This window comes from Ranitomeya variabilis, chromosome 2, assembly GCF_051348905.1.
Source record: "Ranitomeya variabilis isolate aRanVar5 chromosome 2, aRanVar5.hap1, whole genome shotgun sequence".
Classification (NCBI taxonomy): Eukaryota; Metazoa; Chordata; class Amphibia; order Anura; family Dendrobatidae; genus Ranitomeya; species Ranitomeya variabilis.
In genome coordinates, this window is record NC_135233.1 from 662,334,158 (window position 1) to 662,351,674 (window position 17,517).

Genomic DNA, 17,517 nt, shown 5'->3' on the forward strand with positions numbered 1-17,517 from the left:
AGCGTTTTTTGTTTCCCATAGCTTTACATTCAACTGTAAACTCATGGGAAACTACTGCGGACCCGCAGCTGCGGAAACGCTACTGCGGACACGCTGCTTTGGACCCGCAGCTGCGGAAACGCTGCTGCGGACCCGCAGCTGCGGAAACGCTGCTGCGGACCCGCAGCTGCGGAAACGCTGCTGCGGACCCGCAGCTGCGGAAACGCTGCTGCGGACCCGCAGCTGCGGAAACGCTGCTGCGGACCCGCAGCTGCGGAAACGCTGCTGCGGACCCGCAGCTGCGGAAACGCTGCTGCGGACCCGCAGCTGCGGAAACGCTGCTGCGGACCCGCAGCTGCGGAAACGCTGCTGCGGACCCGCAGCTGCGGAAACGCTGCTGCGGACCCGCAGCTGCGGAAACGCTGCTGCGGACCCGCAGCTGCGGAAACGCTGCTGCGGACCCGCAGCTGCGGAAACGCTGCTGCGGACCCGCAGCTGCGGAAACGCTGCTGCGGACCCGCAGCTGCGGAAACGCTGCTGCGGACCCGCAGCGTGTGCACATACCCTTAGAATTAGGCTATGTGCACATGGTGCGGATTTGGCTGCGGATCCGCAGCGGATTGGCCACTGCAGATTCGTAGCAGTGTTCCATCAGGTTTACAGTACCATGTAAACCTATGGAAAACCAAATCCGCTGTGCCCATGGTGCGTTGTATTTTCCGCAGCATGTCAATTCTTTGTGTGGATTCCGCAGCGTTTTATACCTGTTCCTCATTAGCAATCCGCAGGTGTAATCCGCACAAAAAACACTGGAAATCTGCGGTAAATCTGCATGTAAAACGCAGTGCCTTTACCTGCGGATTTTTCAAAAATGGTGCGAAAAAAATCTCACACGAATCCGCAACGTGAGCACATAGCCTTAGGGTTAGGGTTGGAATTAGAGTTAGGGTTGGAATTAGGGCTAGGGTTGGAAATAGGGTTAAGATTAGGCTTGTGGTTAGGGTTATGGTTAGGGTTAGGATTAGCGTTAGGGTTGGGATTAGGGTTAGGGGTGTGTTGGGGTTAGGGTTGTGGTTAGGGGTGTGTTGGGGTTAGAATTGAGAGGTTTCCACTGTTTAGGCACATCAGGGGTCTCCAAACGCAACATGGCGCCACCATTGATTCCAGCCAATCTTGCGTTCAAAAAGTCAAATGGTGCTCCCTCCCTTCCGGGCCCTGACGTGCGCCCAAACAGTGGTTTACCCCCACATATGGGGTACCAGCATACTCAGGACAAACTGGGCAACAACTATCGGGGTCCAATTTCTCCTGTTACCCTTGGGAAAATAAAAAATTGTGGGCTAAAAAATCATTTTTGAGAAAAGAAAAATTATTTTTTATTTTCATGGCTCTGCGTTGTAAACTTCTGTGAAGCACTTGGGGGTTCAAAGTGCTCACCACATATCTAGATAAGTTACTTGGGGGGTCTAGTTTCCAAAATGGGGTCACTTGTGGGGGGTTTCTACTGTTTAGGCACATCAGGGGCTCTGCAAACGTAACATGATGCCCGCAGGCCATTCCATCAAAGTCTGCAATAGAAAGCGTCACTACTTCCCTTCCGAGCCCCGGCATGTGCCCAAACAGTGGTTTTCCCCCACATATGGGGTATCAGCGTACTCAGGAGAAACTGGAGAACAACTTTTGGGGTCCAATTTCTCCTGTTACCCTTGGGAAAATAAAAAATTGTGGGCTAAAAAATCATTTTTGAGAATAGAAAAATTATTTTTTATTTTCATGGCTCTGCGTTATAAACTTCTGTGAAGCACTTGGGGGTTCAAAGTGCTCACCACATATCTAGATAAGTTCCTTGGGGGGTCTAGTTTCTAAAATGGGGTCACTTGTAGGGGAGCTCCAATATTTAGGCACACAGGGGCTCTCCAAACGCAACATGGTGTCCGCTAACGATTGGAGCTAATTTTCCATTCAAAAAGTCAAATGGCGTGCCTTCCCTTCCGAGCCTTGCCGTGCACCCATACAGTGGTTTACCCCCACATATGAGGTATCGGCGTACTCAAGAGAAATTGCCCAACAAATTTTAGGATCCATTTTATCCTGTTGCCCATGTGAAAATGAAAAAATTGAGGCTAAAATTTTTTGGTGAAAAAAAAGTACTTTTTCATTTTTACAGATCAGTTTGTGAAGCACCTGGGGGTTTAAAGTGCTCACTATGCTTCTAGATAAGTTCCTTGGGGGCTCTAGTTTCCAAAATGGGGTCACTTGTGGGGGAGCTCCAATGTTTAGGCACACGGGGGCTCTCCAAACGCGACATGGTGTCCGCTAAAGATTGGAGCCAATTTTTCATTCAAAAAGTCAAATGGCACTCCTTCCCTTCCGAGCCCTGCCGTGAGCCCAAACAGTGGTTTACCCCCACATTTGAGGTATCCGCGTACTCAGGACAAATTGGACAACAACCTTCGTGGTCCAGTTTCTCCTTTTACCCTTGGGAAAAGAAAAAAATTGTTTGTAAAAGATCATTTTTGTGACTAAAAATTTAAATGTTCATTTTTTCCTTCCATGTTGCTTCTGCTGCTGTGAAGCACCTGAAGGGTTAATAAACTTCTTGTATGTGGTTTTGAGCACCTTGAGGGGTGCAGTTTTTAGAATGGTGTCACTTTTGGGTATTTTCAGCCATATAGAACCCTCAAACTGACTTCAAATGTGAGGTGGTCCCTAAAAAAAATGGTTTTGTAAATTTTGTTGTAAAAATGAGAAATCACTGGTCAAATTTTAACCCTTATAACTTCCTAGCAAAAAAAAATTTTGTTTCCAAAATTGTGCTGATGTAAAGTTAGACATGTGGGAAATGTTATTTATTAACTATTTTGTGTCACATAACTCTCTGGTTTAACAGGATAAAAATTCAAAATGTGAAAATTGCGAAATTTTCAAAATTTTCGCCAAATTTCCGTTTTTTTCACAAATAAACTCAGAAATTATCGACCTAAATTTATCACAACCTTACATTTTTAGGGTTTAGGTCAGAGACATATGTAATAGAAAAACATTTGGGGCCCATCAAAGAAAGGTGCACCTTGTCATTGCTGTTGGGCACACACATTGGCCATTATGAGCGCTAAGGACCACAATTATATATGGGCATTCTATATGGCAGTAATAGTTTACTTTGCATACATCTTGGCTTTCACACTATACTGCTCTTCTTTTTGCTAAGAATGTACTGCAGTCCCAGCAGCTTACACACCTGTTCATTCTGCTAAGTAGTGCTTGGCAGAGTTGTTTCTTTATATTAAGGCTAGTGTAAAAATGTCTCCATTTGTGTGTTAATAAAAGTGCAGCTAATATTATATGTAGAGCTACAATTTATTCTTTGCAAGGCACTGTTTTTTGCATTTCATTAACTTAACAGACAAATGTAGCAGAGAGAAATCTGTTATTTTAAAGGGCTTTTCAGCCAGTGGAAACATGGGACTTAAATTCCTCATTCTGGCATTTTGTGGGATCCCAGCAGTGGAATCGCACTGTGATCTAACAGTTGTCACCCTGTTGTGGATAGATAACATGCTTAAACTGGAACAGCCCTTCATATACGCACTTACAATTTGCTTATACTGAAATACCCACTTTTTGGCACTGATATTACTTATGGAAAGATCTGTCTGGGAGATTTGTTAGAAACCAGTGTAGTGGAAAGTGCAGCAGTGACCAATACTGGCCTGTCTGTTTCCAGTTTTCTTAAAAGGAGCAACCTGGTTTGTATGGACAACTTTTCATTTGCACTGTTTTAAATAAACCTGCACTGAGCTTAGAATGCTCATTAGGTTTACTTTCTTTCTATGTAGAAAATTGGCAGCACATTGTGACTTGCCAAGATCTGATTCATCTGTTCTGGAATATCAGCAGTAAAACCTTTTTCTTTTGAGATCTCTTGAGTCACTTATAGAAGTTTATATAAGTATATGATAACCTGTCTACAGTATACATCATCAATAGCAGAGCGTTGGGGGTCTGACACCAGGCGCTCTCACTGATCAGCCGTTTATTTTTGCTTCAGCGAGGGCCACTGAAGCACAGCTGAGCTGTAGTAACCAGCTGCTGACTTTGAACGGAGCTGCTCTCAGCTGCCACCGGAACAAATAAATCGCTGAATGGTGAGTCGGTAGGTGCCGGATCCACACCAATCTGCCATTGATGACCATTTAATATAGATGGGGCATAGGTATTTGACCTGATCACCCCTTTAACTGTACAACGTGTGTCTAGATTAGTCTCCTCTGACTACAAGATAACAGACATTAATACTTCCTTATTGTTTATTCAGTCGTCATGACAGCACTAACGAGAGAGGGGATCCGCCCTTCAGGGACAGGAAACCTACAGAGATAAAAGGGCGGCACCTCTCTCCCGCATCAGTTGGTTTCCTGTCCCTGACAGGGGACCCTGCAGATATGCCTTATGGGAAGAAGGTGAAGAACTGAAGATTTGACCCAGATCCGACTCACCGATCCTGGAGGCGGGAGGTCCCCTTCCTCGGTGTTGATCGCGATGCTGGAAGTGCCGCACCACAGAGGGCTGTGGGGGTAGGCAGCAGCAGAGCAGGAGCAGCCTTCAGGGGGAGTGCGCTCTTTTGATGTCCCATCGCCGCAGGTACGGGTAAGTATTATGTGGGAGGCCCTCCTTCCGATCGTATGCGGGGGTTAAGGGTCCTCTCCAGCCGGGGTGCGCAGTGTTAAAACTTCCCCTGTGCGGCGTGGGGACACTCAGTATCAAGCGTTGCGGTGCTCTTATCAGCCGGTCCTCTTTCCCTCGGGTAAGCGATTGCGGCGCGCTGTCGGCGGCACCAGCGTTCCCCTCTGACATGTGTGCAGCGTTCGGAAGCTGCAGGGCGCACCGGAAGTGACGCGCGCGATGGGGCGGGGCCTGGTGCGGCAACTAACGATGACGTTCGACGCATGCGCATTAGGCTGCGCCGGGGAAAAAACATGGCGGCGCCCTGTCGGTTTTCACCGAAGACAGTGTCCGGGCTGTTTTCTATCAAGATAAAGGCTGAATGCGGCAGCGCTTTCCTGAGGGGGCGGAGGGAATATCTGTATCGGTGAACCTCGCGGGGGAAGGGCCTCCCACATGCAATAATGTACCAGGCAGTTCATCAGGATTGGCCTGCTGACCCCCATCTGGGGGAGGTACCCTTTTGGGGGCCGGCTACTTAAGGATTCGATGGTGGCTTCCTCATGCTTCACATCCATTTGTTACAATGGAGTCTCAGGAGCAGGATCCGTTGCCTTCTGAGCAACAGTGTCAACCCCTGGAGAAGCCCCATGCAGCGAACACCCAGCGATGTTCTAGTGGCAGTAGTCGTCCTGGAGGTAGAGCTGACCAATCTTCTAAAGCCGGAAAGTCCTCAAGCCGTATGGATGTTGCTTCGGTGGAGAGGGTCCCCCCGCAATCTTCGGTACCACTCAGACACTATAGGGGTAAGTGATCATCGTGAAAGTTCACTTAGTGATTTGTGTCTCCCCTTATTTCCCTTTCTTTACATCAGGGAAAAAAGCGGTCCTCTAAGTCTAAGCACAAGGAGTGTTCGGAATGTGGTATTCCTCTCCCAGATGAATACGTTAAACTATGTGGTCCGTGTATCCAGCGTTTAATAGCGGAGGAAACACCAGATTTCGCTGCTAGTCTAAGACAGATTGTCAGACAAGAGATTAGAAGTTCATCAAGATCCCAATCTCGTAGTAGAAGGTCTAAAATAATAGATCCTGGATCCCCAAGTTCACGTGAGGACAGTGATTTAGGAGATCTGAAGTCAGATGCTTCTCACACATCAGTATCTTCCTCGGACACCGAGTACGGGCATTCTTGTTTTTCATTTGACCGGATAGACCGCCTTGTAAAGGCGGTAAATAACACAATTGGAATTGAACAAACGCCGACAGAAAAATCCATGCAAGACGTGATGTTCAAAGGGTTGGACCGTAAATCCCGCCGATGCTTTCCGGTGGTAGAGAAAGTTAGCTCCCTAATTTCCAGAGAATGGAAAAAACCGGAAAGGAAAGGTTCTCTTCCTCCATCCTTTAAACGGAAGTATCCATTCGAAGAATCCGCATCAGCGACATGGGATAAAGCCCCGAAACTTGATGCAGCCGTAGCTAAGGCTTCCAAGAAATCCTCTCTGCCATTTGAGGATCTGGGAACTTTAAAGGACCCACTTGACAGGAGGGCTGATGTGTTTCTCAAGGGAGCTTGGGAGACTTCAGCAGGGGCTCTCAGACCGTCAATCGCAGCCACCTGTACAGCACGCTCTTTGATGGTATGGTTGGATAGCCTGGAAGATCAGCTGAAAAACAAAACCCCGAGAAACTAAATGTTATCCTCCCTCTCTATGATTCAGGGGGCTGCGGCTTATCTGGCCGATGCTTCAGCGGACTCGGTCAAGTTGGCAGCCAGGTCGGCCGCACTTTCTAATTCAGCCCGTAGAGTAATCTGGCTGAAATGTTGGCAAGGGGACATGCAGGCCAGATCCAAATTATGCAGCATTCCGTGCGAAGGGGCGCACTTATTCGGTCCGATTCTAGATGAATTGTTAGAAAAAGCAGGGGATAGTAAGAAACGCTTTCCCTACCTTGGTAGACCCACTTACAGACGAGGTACTAACAGAAGGTGGTTTGACCGAACAAGACCGAATAAAGAAAAGCCCAGATATGACGCCAATAAAAAGAGAGGTAGAGGCTACATGTTTAATTCCTTTCGAGACAACAGGAAGCCACAATGACTGGCGGACCGGGTAGGAGGCAGGCTTCAGGCCTTCTATCCGGCTTGGCGTAATATTTCTAATAGCCCGTGGATCCTGAACATTGTTGAAGTTGGGCTAAAGTTTGACTTTCAGATCACTCCTGTCGATAGATTTCTAGTAACTCCGGTGCGTTCTTCTCCTGCAGAACAGCTGGCGTTAGAAACTGAGGTCCAGGAACTCCAACAGAAAGGCGTTTTGGTGGAGGTTCCTGAAGTACAAAGGGGTAAAGGATTCTATTCTCCCCTCTTTTTGATTAAAAAGCCAGATAATACTTTTCGCACCATTATAAACCTTAAGGGCCTAAACAGGTTTTTGTGGATCCCATCATTTAAAATGGAGTCGGTCAAATCCGCAATAAAGTTATTGTTTGACAGGTGTTTTATGGTCGTCTTAGATCTTAAAGACGCATATTATCATGTCCCCATACACGTAGAACACCAGCGCTATTTAAGAGTTGCAGTCCTCTTAGGGGAATCGGTTAAACACTTCCAATATAGAGCGCTCCCCTTTGGCGTTGCAGTGGCCCCTAGGGTGTTCACGAAAATAATGGTAGAGGTCATGGCACATCTCCATGAGCAGAATATTCTCATAGTTCCATATCTGGATGACCTATTAATAATAGGAAACTCTCAATCACACTGCACGTCCCAACTTCACAAAGTAATTACAGCCTTGCAGGGGTTGGGTTGGATAATTAATTTTAAAAAATCACGGTTACAGCCTTTAGAGGTTCAAGAATTCCTAGGTCTCATATTAGACTCAAAGTTACAAGAATGCCGTCTACCTGATGCTAAGCTAGAAAAAATCCAACGACAGATACTCAAAGTGACTAACAATCCATTAGTAACATTGAGGGGAGCAATGTCACTGCTAGGCTCACTCACGTCGTGTATCCCGGCGGTACTTTGGGCCCAGTACCACACCAGGGTCCTACAGTGGGAGGTTTTGTACAACACTCGTCCGTTAGAGGGTCACTTAGATAGTTCTTTTTTCTTGTCTGATTCCACTATTCAGTCCTTGCGTTGGTGGTTACACACTCCAAACCTACGTAAGGGGGTTCCCTGGGTAAACCATATATCACGTGTAGTGACCACAGATGCTAGTCCCAAAGGATGGGGGGCGCATATGGGTGATATGTGGGTCCAGGGGGTTTGGTCACGTTCCGAACAGGATTTGTCATCTAACCTTAAAGAGCTATTGGCCGTAGAAGGAGCTCTGAGCCATTTCCTTATGTCCTTACAGGGCCATCACGTCAGGCTATTCTCAGACAATCAGGTAACTGTAGCTTACATTAACCACCAAGGGGGAACCCGATCCAGATCTTTAATGGAAGTGGCGGTTCGTATCTTACAGATAGCCGAAAATCATCTTCTGTCGCTCACATCACTGCATATAAAAGGGAAACACAACGTCATGGCCGACTTTCTAAGTCGCAGGAAGCTCGGGCAAGGAGATTGGGTTCTCAATCAGGCCATCTTCGATCAAATCACCCGTCGTTGGGGGTGCCCACAGATAGACCTCTTCGCCAACAAAGAAAACAAAAAATGTCGCCGGTTTTGTTCCCTAAATTCCAGAGACAATCCGGATGCAGTAGATGCCCTCCTAATTCCATGGCACTTCGATATAGCTTACGCCTTTCCCCCATTGAACTTGATCCCGGTTGTTCTCAGGAAGATTCGGGAGGACAGAGCTCATGTAATCCTGATAGCGCCATTCTGGCCCAGGAGGCCGTGGTTTCCTTGGCTAAGGAAAATGTCCATTTCTCAACCGTGGATTCTCCCAGAACTCCCAGACCTCCTCTCACAGGGTCCGATCTTCCATCCACGAGTGGCCAGTTTACATCTGACGGCGTGGGATTTGAAGGGTCATTACTAAAGAAAAAGGGGTTTTCAGATGGACTTATTAATACCCTATTAAAGTAGAAAAGATTCCACGACAAATATTTATGTTAGAATCTGGAGAAAATTCCTGTCGGTTTCAGGATCAGTTTTGAGTCAGAAAGCTAATATTCCAAAATCTTGGAGTTCCTGCAGAGAGGCTTAGAGATGGGGCTAGCTACAAGCACCCTTAGAGTCCAAGTTTCAGCCTTAGGCGCATTGTATAATTGTGGATTAGCTAAAAATTATTGGATTGCTCGTTTTATTAAAGCGGCGGCTAGATCAAGACCCATCGTTAAGAAAAGACTAGCCCCGTGGGACTTAAACCTGGTCCTCTCAGCGTTAACGGAACCCCCCTTTGAGCCTTTAGAATCTGCTTCTATAAAGATCCTGTCCTTAAAAACAGCTCTCTTGGTTGCTCTTACGTCGGCTAGGAGAGTTAGTGATTTACAGGCCCTCTCTAGACTGACTCCATATATGCAGATTAGAGAAGATAGGGTAGTATTAAGAACTGATCCCCTCTATCTTCCGAAGGTAGCGTCAAAGTTCCACAGGCTTCAGGAGATAAATCTCCCCACTTTTTGTCCTAATCCTAAAAACCCAAAGGAACTCAAACTCCATACATTGGATGTCAAAAGATGCCTTCTTAAATATATTTCTTTAACAGATCCCTGGAAAAAAGATAATTCCTTGTTTATATCCTATCAGGGAGTCAGGAAAGGGTTTAGAGTATCCAAGAACACCTTAGGTAGATGGATTAGGGAGGCAATTTCTTTGGCTTATTCAGCAGGTGGCCTAGAAGTCCCGGAAGGCGTAAGAGCTCATTCCACCCGTGCCATGGCGACTTCCTGGGCGGAGAGGTCGGAGGTGTCGATTGAGGATGTAAGGCAGCCACATGGTCATCTCCGTCTACTTTCTTTAATCATTATAGATTAGATCTTGGTGGCTCCAGCGATCTCACATTTGGTAGAAGGGTGCTGGAAGCAGTAGTCCCGCCCTAATACTCTTTTCTCTGTAATTCTCTCGTTAGTGCTGTCATGACGGCTGAATAAATACTCAAGCTACTTACCAGGTAGCGGTGTTTTTCAGGAGTCCATGACAGCACTCCTATATTCCCTCCCTTTCTACTGGTATGGGTTTCACCACGATAAGTATATTCTCATGTAGGTTAATTTTCTACAAAATTTAGTCACAAGGTGAAATGTGTTAGATATTTATGTGTTACTAATCAATGGAGGTCCTCTCATGCTCTGTAATCCAACTGATGCGGGAGAGAGGTGCCGCCCTTTTATCTCTGTAGGTTTCCTGTCCCTGAAGGGCGGATCCCCTCTCTCGTTAGTGCTGTCATGGACTCCTGAAAAACACCGCTACCTGGTAAGTAGCTTGAGTATTTCTGCATAGTTCTCTTTGTGGTTGGTGGTCTCAGCGATCAGATACTCTTGTGGATAATAGTTGGGATTATGGGAAATCCTATTCTGTACTTTAGAAATGTCGGCTGGTGATATTGATCTTTACTGCATGAAGAGACAGAAGTCTTTTTTTTTTCTTTTTAGGTCTGTGTCTAGACTTGGATCCTGATATAGTAGCAGCTTTGGATGATGATTTTGACTTTGATAACCCTGAAAACCAGCTGGACGATGACTTCATATTACAAGCCAATGATACAGCTGCTATTGTTGGGTATATTACTTTACATGATCCTAATATTTCCCCTAAACTATATATTATTTTATATAATATGTTTGCTTTGTATTTGGCTCCTTTGTGTGGATCAAAATAAATGTGTAAATATTCTAAATGTTTAGAAATAAGTATGGAGCAGATGATAATGAATGGGAAGATGTTGACAGCGAGGAAGGTGATGATGAAAGCCAAGAAGGTGACTTCGACTCAGATGGACCTTTTTCGGATGAAGAGGGTGAAGGCGGTCCCATGAAAGAGTTCATGTTCATGCAGGAAGAGACCAAGAGCCGCTTCTCTCAGTATTCTATGTCTTCTTCTGTAATGCGGAGAAATGAGCAGCTCACACTACTCGATGAACGCTTTGAAAAGGTACAAGATGCTTTGTGCTTAAAGGGAATCTGTCAGGATGATCAATCCTTCTAAGCAGTTCTAAGTTGGCCATGTAGGTTGTAGAAAGTTGCATAAAATGATACCATGATATTTGTAATCTGATGTCTTATTCTAGAGATATGGAAGGTTTTTCTTAATATGAGCTGTTAAGATCTATGGGCTGGACACAGATCTCCCAGAGGATCCAATGGTTATTATAAATGAAGGGGAGTTAAAAGTATGAGCAATTTGGATCAGGAGAGCAGATAAGTCATTATATGTCTCACTCTTGTAATATCCCCTTTCATTTAAAATAAGATGTGGGGACAGATTCTCTGAGATCTATGTCCAGCCCTTAGGTCGCAACAGCTCCTTTATATATGAAAAAAAAGTGTATTTATCTGGAATAAAACATCGGACCTCTATAGATCCTACTGACAGATACCCTTTTATATTGGAACTTAAATCTGAGGAATACACAAAATGGGGGGAGTTTACATAGTTGAAGACTGGGTATGTGCACATAACATCATTTTTAGCCCAATTCCTCCTGAAAAGCGCTAGAAATAATGAACATAATGCTCAGCAATGTAAAAACGACAGTTCACAATTTCAGTGTTTTGATACTACTTTTAACCACTTCAGTGTTTGGAAACTAAAAGAAGTAACATGTTCGTTCTCATTTTAAATATAGAAAAAAAAGTGCCGACAACAGCTACCTCAGAAACAAGGGTAAAATTGTCAGCAAAGTCGTTTCAGGGAAATGACTGCTGGATTTTTTCTGAAGCGTAGGTAAATCTCGGAGGGTCCACAGGCATCTTACAGAAGTTGTGTGTACATACCCTTAGACTGTAAGTGTGCCGATCCAACATGTATCAATGTATAGCGTAGAATTGCATAAGGCAAGGTTTGGTTTTTTTCCTTCGTTTTATTGAGTTTGTTTTGGAGATCTAGAAATATTAAAATGCAGTAAATTTTTAAATTTTATTTTTAGTTTTATGAGCAGTTTGACGATGATGAAATTGGTGCATTAGATAATGCAGAACTGGAAGGATTCATCCATGCCGATAGCAACCGCCTTCAGGATGTTGTGGATAATTACTTCAAGGAGAAGGCAAAAGAGTAAGCTAGATCGCATCATTTTCATATGATAATTTATCCAATTTACTATTTATAACTACTTATTTTTAATTACTTATGCAATCTCTGTCACTCTGTTTCAACTGAAAATAGTAAATCACTTTACTATAGAAAATTGGTACAATATCTACTTAAAGGGAACCTGTCACCCCCAAAATCGACGGTGAGCTAAGCCCACCGGCATCAAGGGCTTATCTACAGCATTCTGTAATGCTGTAGATAAGCCCCCGATGTATCCTGAAAGATGAGAAATAAGTTATATTATACTCACGCGGGCGGTCCGGTCCGATGGGCATCGCGGTCTGATCTGGTGCCTCCTATCTTCTTACGATGACGTCCTCTTCTGGTCTTCACACTGCAGCACCGGCGCAGGCGTACTTTGTCTGCCCTGTTGAGGGCAGAGCAAAGTACTGCAGTGCGCAGGTGCCGGGCCTCTCTGTCCTTTCTCGGCGCCTGCGCACTGCAGTACTTTGCTCTGCCCTCAACAGGGCAGACAAAGTACGCCTGCGCCGGAGCCGCAGCGTGAAGACCAGAAGAGGACGTCATCTGATGGAGATAGGAGGCGCCGGACCGCGACGCCCATCGGACCGGACCCGGACCGCCCCTGGGTGAGTATAATCTAACCTCTTTTTCTCATCTTTCAGGATACATCGGGGGCTTATCTACAGCATTACAGAATGCTGTAGATAAGCCCCTGATGCTGGTAGGCTTAGCTCACCCTCGAATTTGGGGGTAACAGGTTCCCTTTAAATGGCAGTGTGCCGACACTTTGAAATTGCCAGCTTGTTAAAATGCTAATGCTGATAGGCTTTCAACATATTTAATGTAAAAAAAAAAACCCAAAAAAACAACCATATTTCAGAATGTAAACTGTATACACTAATAGAGACCTGATTAGGCTTTGAAAATCCATGTCAGAGGGGCATGTCAGAGTGTAAACCCAATTTCTGCAAATCTTGCCTGATTGCCAGCTTCTCAGTGTCTCTTCGCTCTGAAATTTCACATTGCTCAGTGTGATCTGCAGCCATTGGTCAAGCTGAGTGAGCAGAAACTGAATACAATTGGACTCATTAATTCTTTTGGTCTTTTTAGCTAAACTTATAAAATGCTCAATTTGAATATCACTATATTTTTGAAGATTACTGTATTTTTTGGATTATAAGACTCACTCTTTTCCCCCCCATATTTTTGGGGGATAATGGGGGTGCATCTTATAATTCGAATATACCTTACCGGCCGCGGTGGAGCAGGGTCGCTGCTGGAGGAGGCAAGAGTGGCACATTGCTTTAGGCTGGGATGAGGGGGTGTTTTGAGGTGCGACACTGCAGGTGTTTGGTGGTGTAGGGGCTCTGCCGACATTTTGTGAAAGCCTGAGACCCCCGCACTTCCATGGTTTACGTTGAGGTGGACTCTGGGAAAATGGCTGCCAGGGGCAGTGCATGCACAGATGGAGATCTCAGCACATGCTCCACCCCCAGCAGCCATTTTCCCGGAGTCCACTCTAAAGTAAACCATGGAAGTATGGAGGCTCTGGGCTTTCACAAAATGTTGGCAGAGCCCCTGCACCAGATGAACACCTGCTGCGTCGCACATCCGAACACTCCTTTCTCCCAGTCTGGGGTCCGCATCATCGACCCACTCCTGCTTCCGCCAGCTGCAACTCTGGGACCCCACTTCACCGCAGCCACCATCCCCGGTAAACAATAAGACACATGGATTGTAAGAAGCACCATCATTTTATGAAAGTTTTTTTTCCTAATTTTTCTCCTCAAAATTTGGGGTGAGTCTTATAATCCAGTGCATCTTATGAACTATGGTAAAGTTAGGATGCCTGTAAGTACACCTTCTTTAGGCCTAAAAATGTAATGAATAATGTCTTGCATTGTGAAATCTGGTTATCAATCCGCTATTAAACTGGCTTTGGGGGGGGGGGGGGGGGTTAGCATCTCTATATCTATGACAGCCATTATGACTCTTTATGGTTACAGAATAATCCTTATGGTAACACTTACCACTTTTTTTTTTTTTTTTTTAAAGTTGAACGTTACTCTAGCTTTGCTATAACTCTGTAATATATAAAATGTTACGATTGTTATAATTTATTTAATTGCTTCTATTTTCTTAAATAATTCCCATTTTGATTTGCAATGAATTTCCAAAAGTAGCAATGAGAAAATAAATGAATGGCCATTGTATTGCTCCTTCATAGGAGTAGGAGAATCAAAATGATGGCAGTGCCTGATTCATCTTAACCCCTTAGTGACGGAGCCAAATTTTTTAAATCTGACCAGTGTCACTTTATGTGGTAATAACTCTGCAACGCTTTAACAAATCCCAATGATTTTGAGATTGTTTTTTCGTGACACATTATACTTTATGATAATGGTAAATTTAAGTCAATATGTTTTGTGTTTATTTATAAAAAATATAAAAAATTTGAGAAAAATGTTAAAAAATTAGCAATTTTCTAAATTTGAATGATTATCCCTTTAATCCAGATGGTCCTATCACAACCAACCATTAATAATTTACATTTCCCACATGTCGGCTTTACATCAGCACCATTTGTAAAATGTTATTTTATTTTGTTAGCATTTTAGGAGGTTTAAAAATGTAGCAGCAATTTTTCATTTTTTCAAGGAAATTTACAAAATTTATTTTTTTAGGGACTTATCCATGCTGGAAGTGACTTTAGGGGTCCCATATGTTGGGAAACCCCCAAACATGATACCATTTTAACAGCACCCCCTGACATACTGAAAACTGCAGTCAGGTAGTTTATTAACCCTTCAGGTGCTTTACAGGAATTAATGCAAAGTGGTATGACAGAAATGAAAATGTCTATTTTTACCACCTAAATGCCTTTAACTTCTGAACAGGTTCCACCAGCTGTCAGACTATAAGGCCGCTATTTGGTCGTGAATTGCCTTGGCAAACATCAGGACCACACAATCATGATCTGAGGGCACCAGTTTGGATAAAGAGGAAGCCCCCACACTCTGTTAACCATTTATAATGATGTAGTCACTATTGACAGCTGCATCTAAGGGGTTAAACAGATTTGGAAGGTGCAAACACTGATTGTGGCTGATTCAGCAAGTTGTCAGCTATAGTGTACAGTCAAAAGCTGCTGGATTGTCACCTGTATGGGGACGCTATTCTCTTATATCTCAGGTCAGTTAAAAGACGTATTGGCGGTCATTAAGGGGTTAAAATGGACATCAACAGTAATTGCTGGACCCCACTAACTTTATTGGGGCCTGTCAGGTTTTCATAATAATGTCCTTGCTTTTACCATCCAAAATCTTGCAGCCTCGTTTGCTGTTTTGTCTTAAATTTTTGGCTGGATCTTCAATGACTGCTCGGGATAGAGCCACCATGCAGATGAGTGAGAGCACAGCCTTAGTATGCAGATATATATAAACTTGTCAGAGCTCGTAAAGTACAGTGTTATTGGTCATAGTCATTTTAATTGGTGATATGCTTTACTATTGCTGAAGATGCTTGAAACTGAAAGACCTGGAGCACAAACCTGATCTGGACTTAATCGAGGAGGATGAAGAGGAAAAGGAAGAAATGCAAACTGTAGTTATAGAAGAGCCACACGAGAAGTGGGACTGTGAATCCATCCTAAGTATGTATACAGTACAATTCTGTGTGTGGTACAGCTTCTAATCTACTGGTAATACGGTTACCATCATGGCTAGCTAGGTCTTTCTGTTTTAAAGGGAATCGGTCACCTACTTTTTCGTATATATAAACTTCAGCCACTGCCATCAGGGGCTTATCTACAGAATGCTGTAGATAAGCCCCTAAAGGCGGTGGCCGCAGCTTATATACAAAAAGTAGGTGACCGATTCCCTTTAAAGCGAATCTGTCAGCAGGTTTATGCTACCTCATCTGAGAGCAGCATTATGTAGGCAAAGAGACCCTGAATCTAAAGATGTACCACTTAATTTACTGGGTGCAGCCATTCTGACATTTTTTTTTTTTAGATTTAGCAATACAGCAGAGCTGAGAAAGGTAACCCCACCCACACCAGGCTCTGAATATACATTCACTATATATATATATATATATATATATATATATATATATATATATATATATATATACACACACAGGTCCTTCTCAAAAAATTAGCATATAGTGTTAAATTTCATTATTTACCATAATGTAATGATTACAATTAAACTTTCATATATTATAGATTCATTATCCACCAACTGAAATTTGTCAGGTCTTTTATTGTTTTAATACTGATGATTTTGGCCTACAACTCCTGATAACCCAAAAAACCTGTCTCAATAAATTAGCATATTTCACCCGTCCAATCAAATAAAAGTGTTTTTTAATAACAAACAAAAAAACCATCAAATAATAATGTTCAGTTATGCACTCAATACTTGGTCGGGAATCCTTTGGCAGAAATGACTGCTTCAATGCGGCGTGGCATGGAGGCAATCAGCCTGTGACACTGCTGAGATGTTATGGAGGCCCAGGATGCTTCAATAGCGGCCTTAAGCTCATCCAGAGTGTTGGGTCTTGCGTCTCTCAACTTTCTCTTCACAATATCCCACAGATTCTCTATGGGGTTCAGGTCAGGAGAGTTGGCAGGCCAATTGAGCACAGTAATACCATGGTCAGTAAACCATTTACCAGTGGTTTTGGCACTGTGAGCAGGTGCCAGGTCGTGCTGAAAAATGAAATCTTCATCTCCATAAAGCATTTCAGCCGATGGAAGCATGAAGTGCTCCAAAATCTCCTGATAGCTAGCTGCATTGACCCTGCCCTTGATGAAACACAGTGGACCAACACCAGCAGCTGACATGGCACCCCACACCATCACTGACTGTGGGTACTTGACACTGGACTTCAGGCATTTTGGCATTTCCTTCTCCCCAGTCTTCCTCCAGACTCTGGCACCTTGATTTCCGAATGACATGCAAAATTTGCTTTCATCAGAAAAAAGTACTTGGGACCACTTAGCAACAGTCCAGTGCTGCTTCTCTGTAGCCCAGGTCAGGCGCTTCTGCCGCTGTTTATGGTTCAAAAGTGGCTTTACCTGGGGAATGCGGCACCTGTAGCCCATTTCCTGCACACGCCTTTCCACACCAGACTCAGTCCACTGCTTCCTCAGGTTCCCCAAGGTCTGGAATCGGTCCTTCTCCACAATCTTCCTCAGGGTCCGGTCACCTCTTCTCGTTGTACAGCGTTTTCTGCCACATTGTTTCCTTCCAACAGACTTACCATTGAGGTGCCTTGATACAGCACTCTGGGAACAGCCTATTTGTTGAGAAATTTCTTTCTGGGTCTTACCCTCTTGCTTGAGGGTGTCAATGATGGCCTTCTTGACATCTGTCAGGTCGCTAGTCTTACCCATGATGGGGGTTTTGAGTAATGAACCAGGCAGGGAGTTTTTAAAAGCCTCAGGTATCTTTTGCATGTGTTTAGAGTTAATTAGTTGATTCAGAAGATTAGGGTAATAGGTCATTAAGGCCATGTGCACACGTTCAGGATTTTTAGCGTTTTTTTCGCGTTTTTTCGCTATAAAAACGTGATAAAAACGCGAAAAAAACGCTAACATATGCCTCCTATTATTTACAAGGTATTCCGCATTTTTTGTGCAAATGTTGCGATTTTTTCCGCGAAAAAATCGCATAGCGGAAAAAAAAGCAA

The 17,517-nt window shown here is 44.1% G+C and overlaps 1 protein-coding gene across 1 annotated transcript in view; it reads left to right on the forward strand.

Annotated features, from left to right (window-relative positions):
• The window catches only part of LTV1 (LTV1 ribosome biogenesis factor), a 29,889-nt gene that overhangs the window by 4,549 nt on the left and 7,823 nt on the right, over positions 1 to 17,517 (forward strand). The window contains exons 5-8 of the mRNA XM_077289225.1: positions 10,200 to 10,326; positions 10,452 to 10,698; positions 11,693 to 11,820; positions 15,339 to 15,472. Coding sequence (XP_077145340.1) covers positions 10,200 to 10,326; positions 10,452 to 10,698; positions 11,693 to 11,820; positions 15,339 to 15,472 — 636 coding nt within the window. The remainder of the gene's footprint in view (positions 1 to 10,199; positions 10,327 to 10,451; positions 10,699 to 11,692; positions 11,821 to 15,338; positions 15,473 to 17,517) is intronic.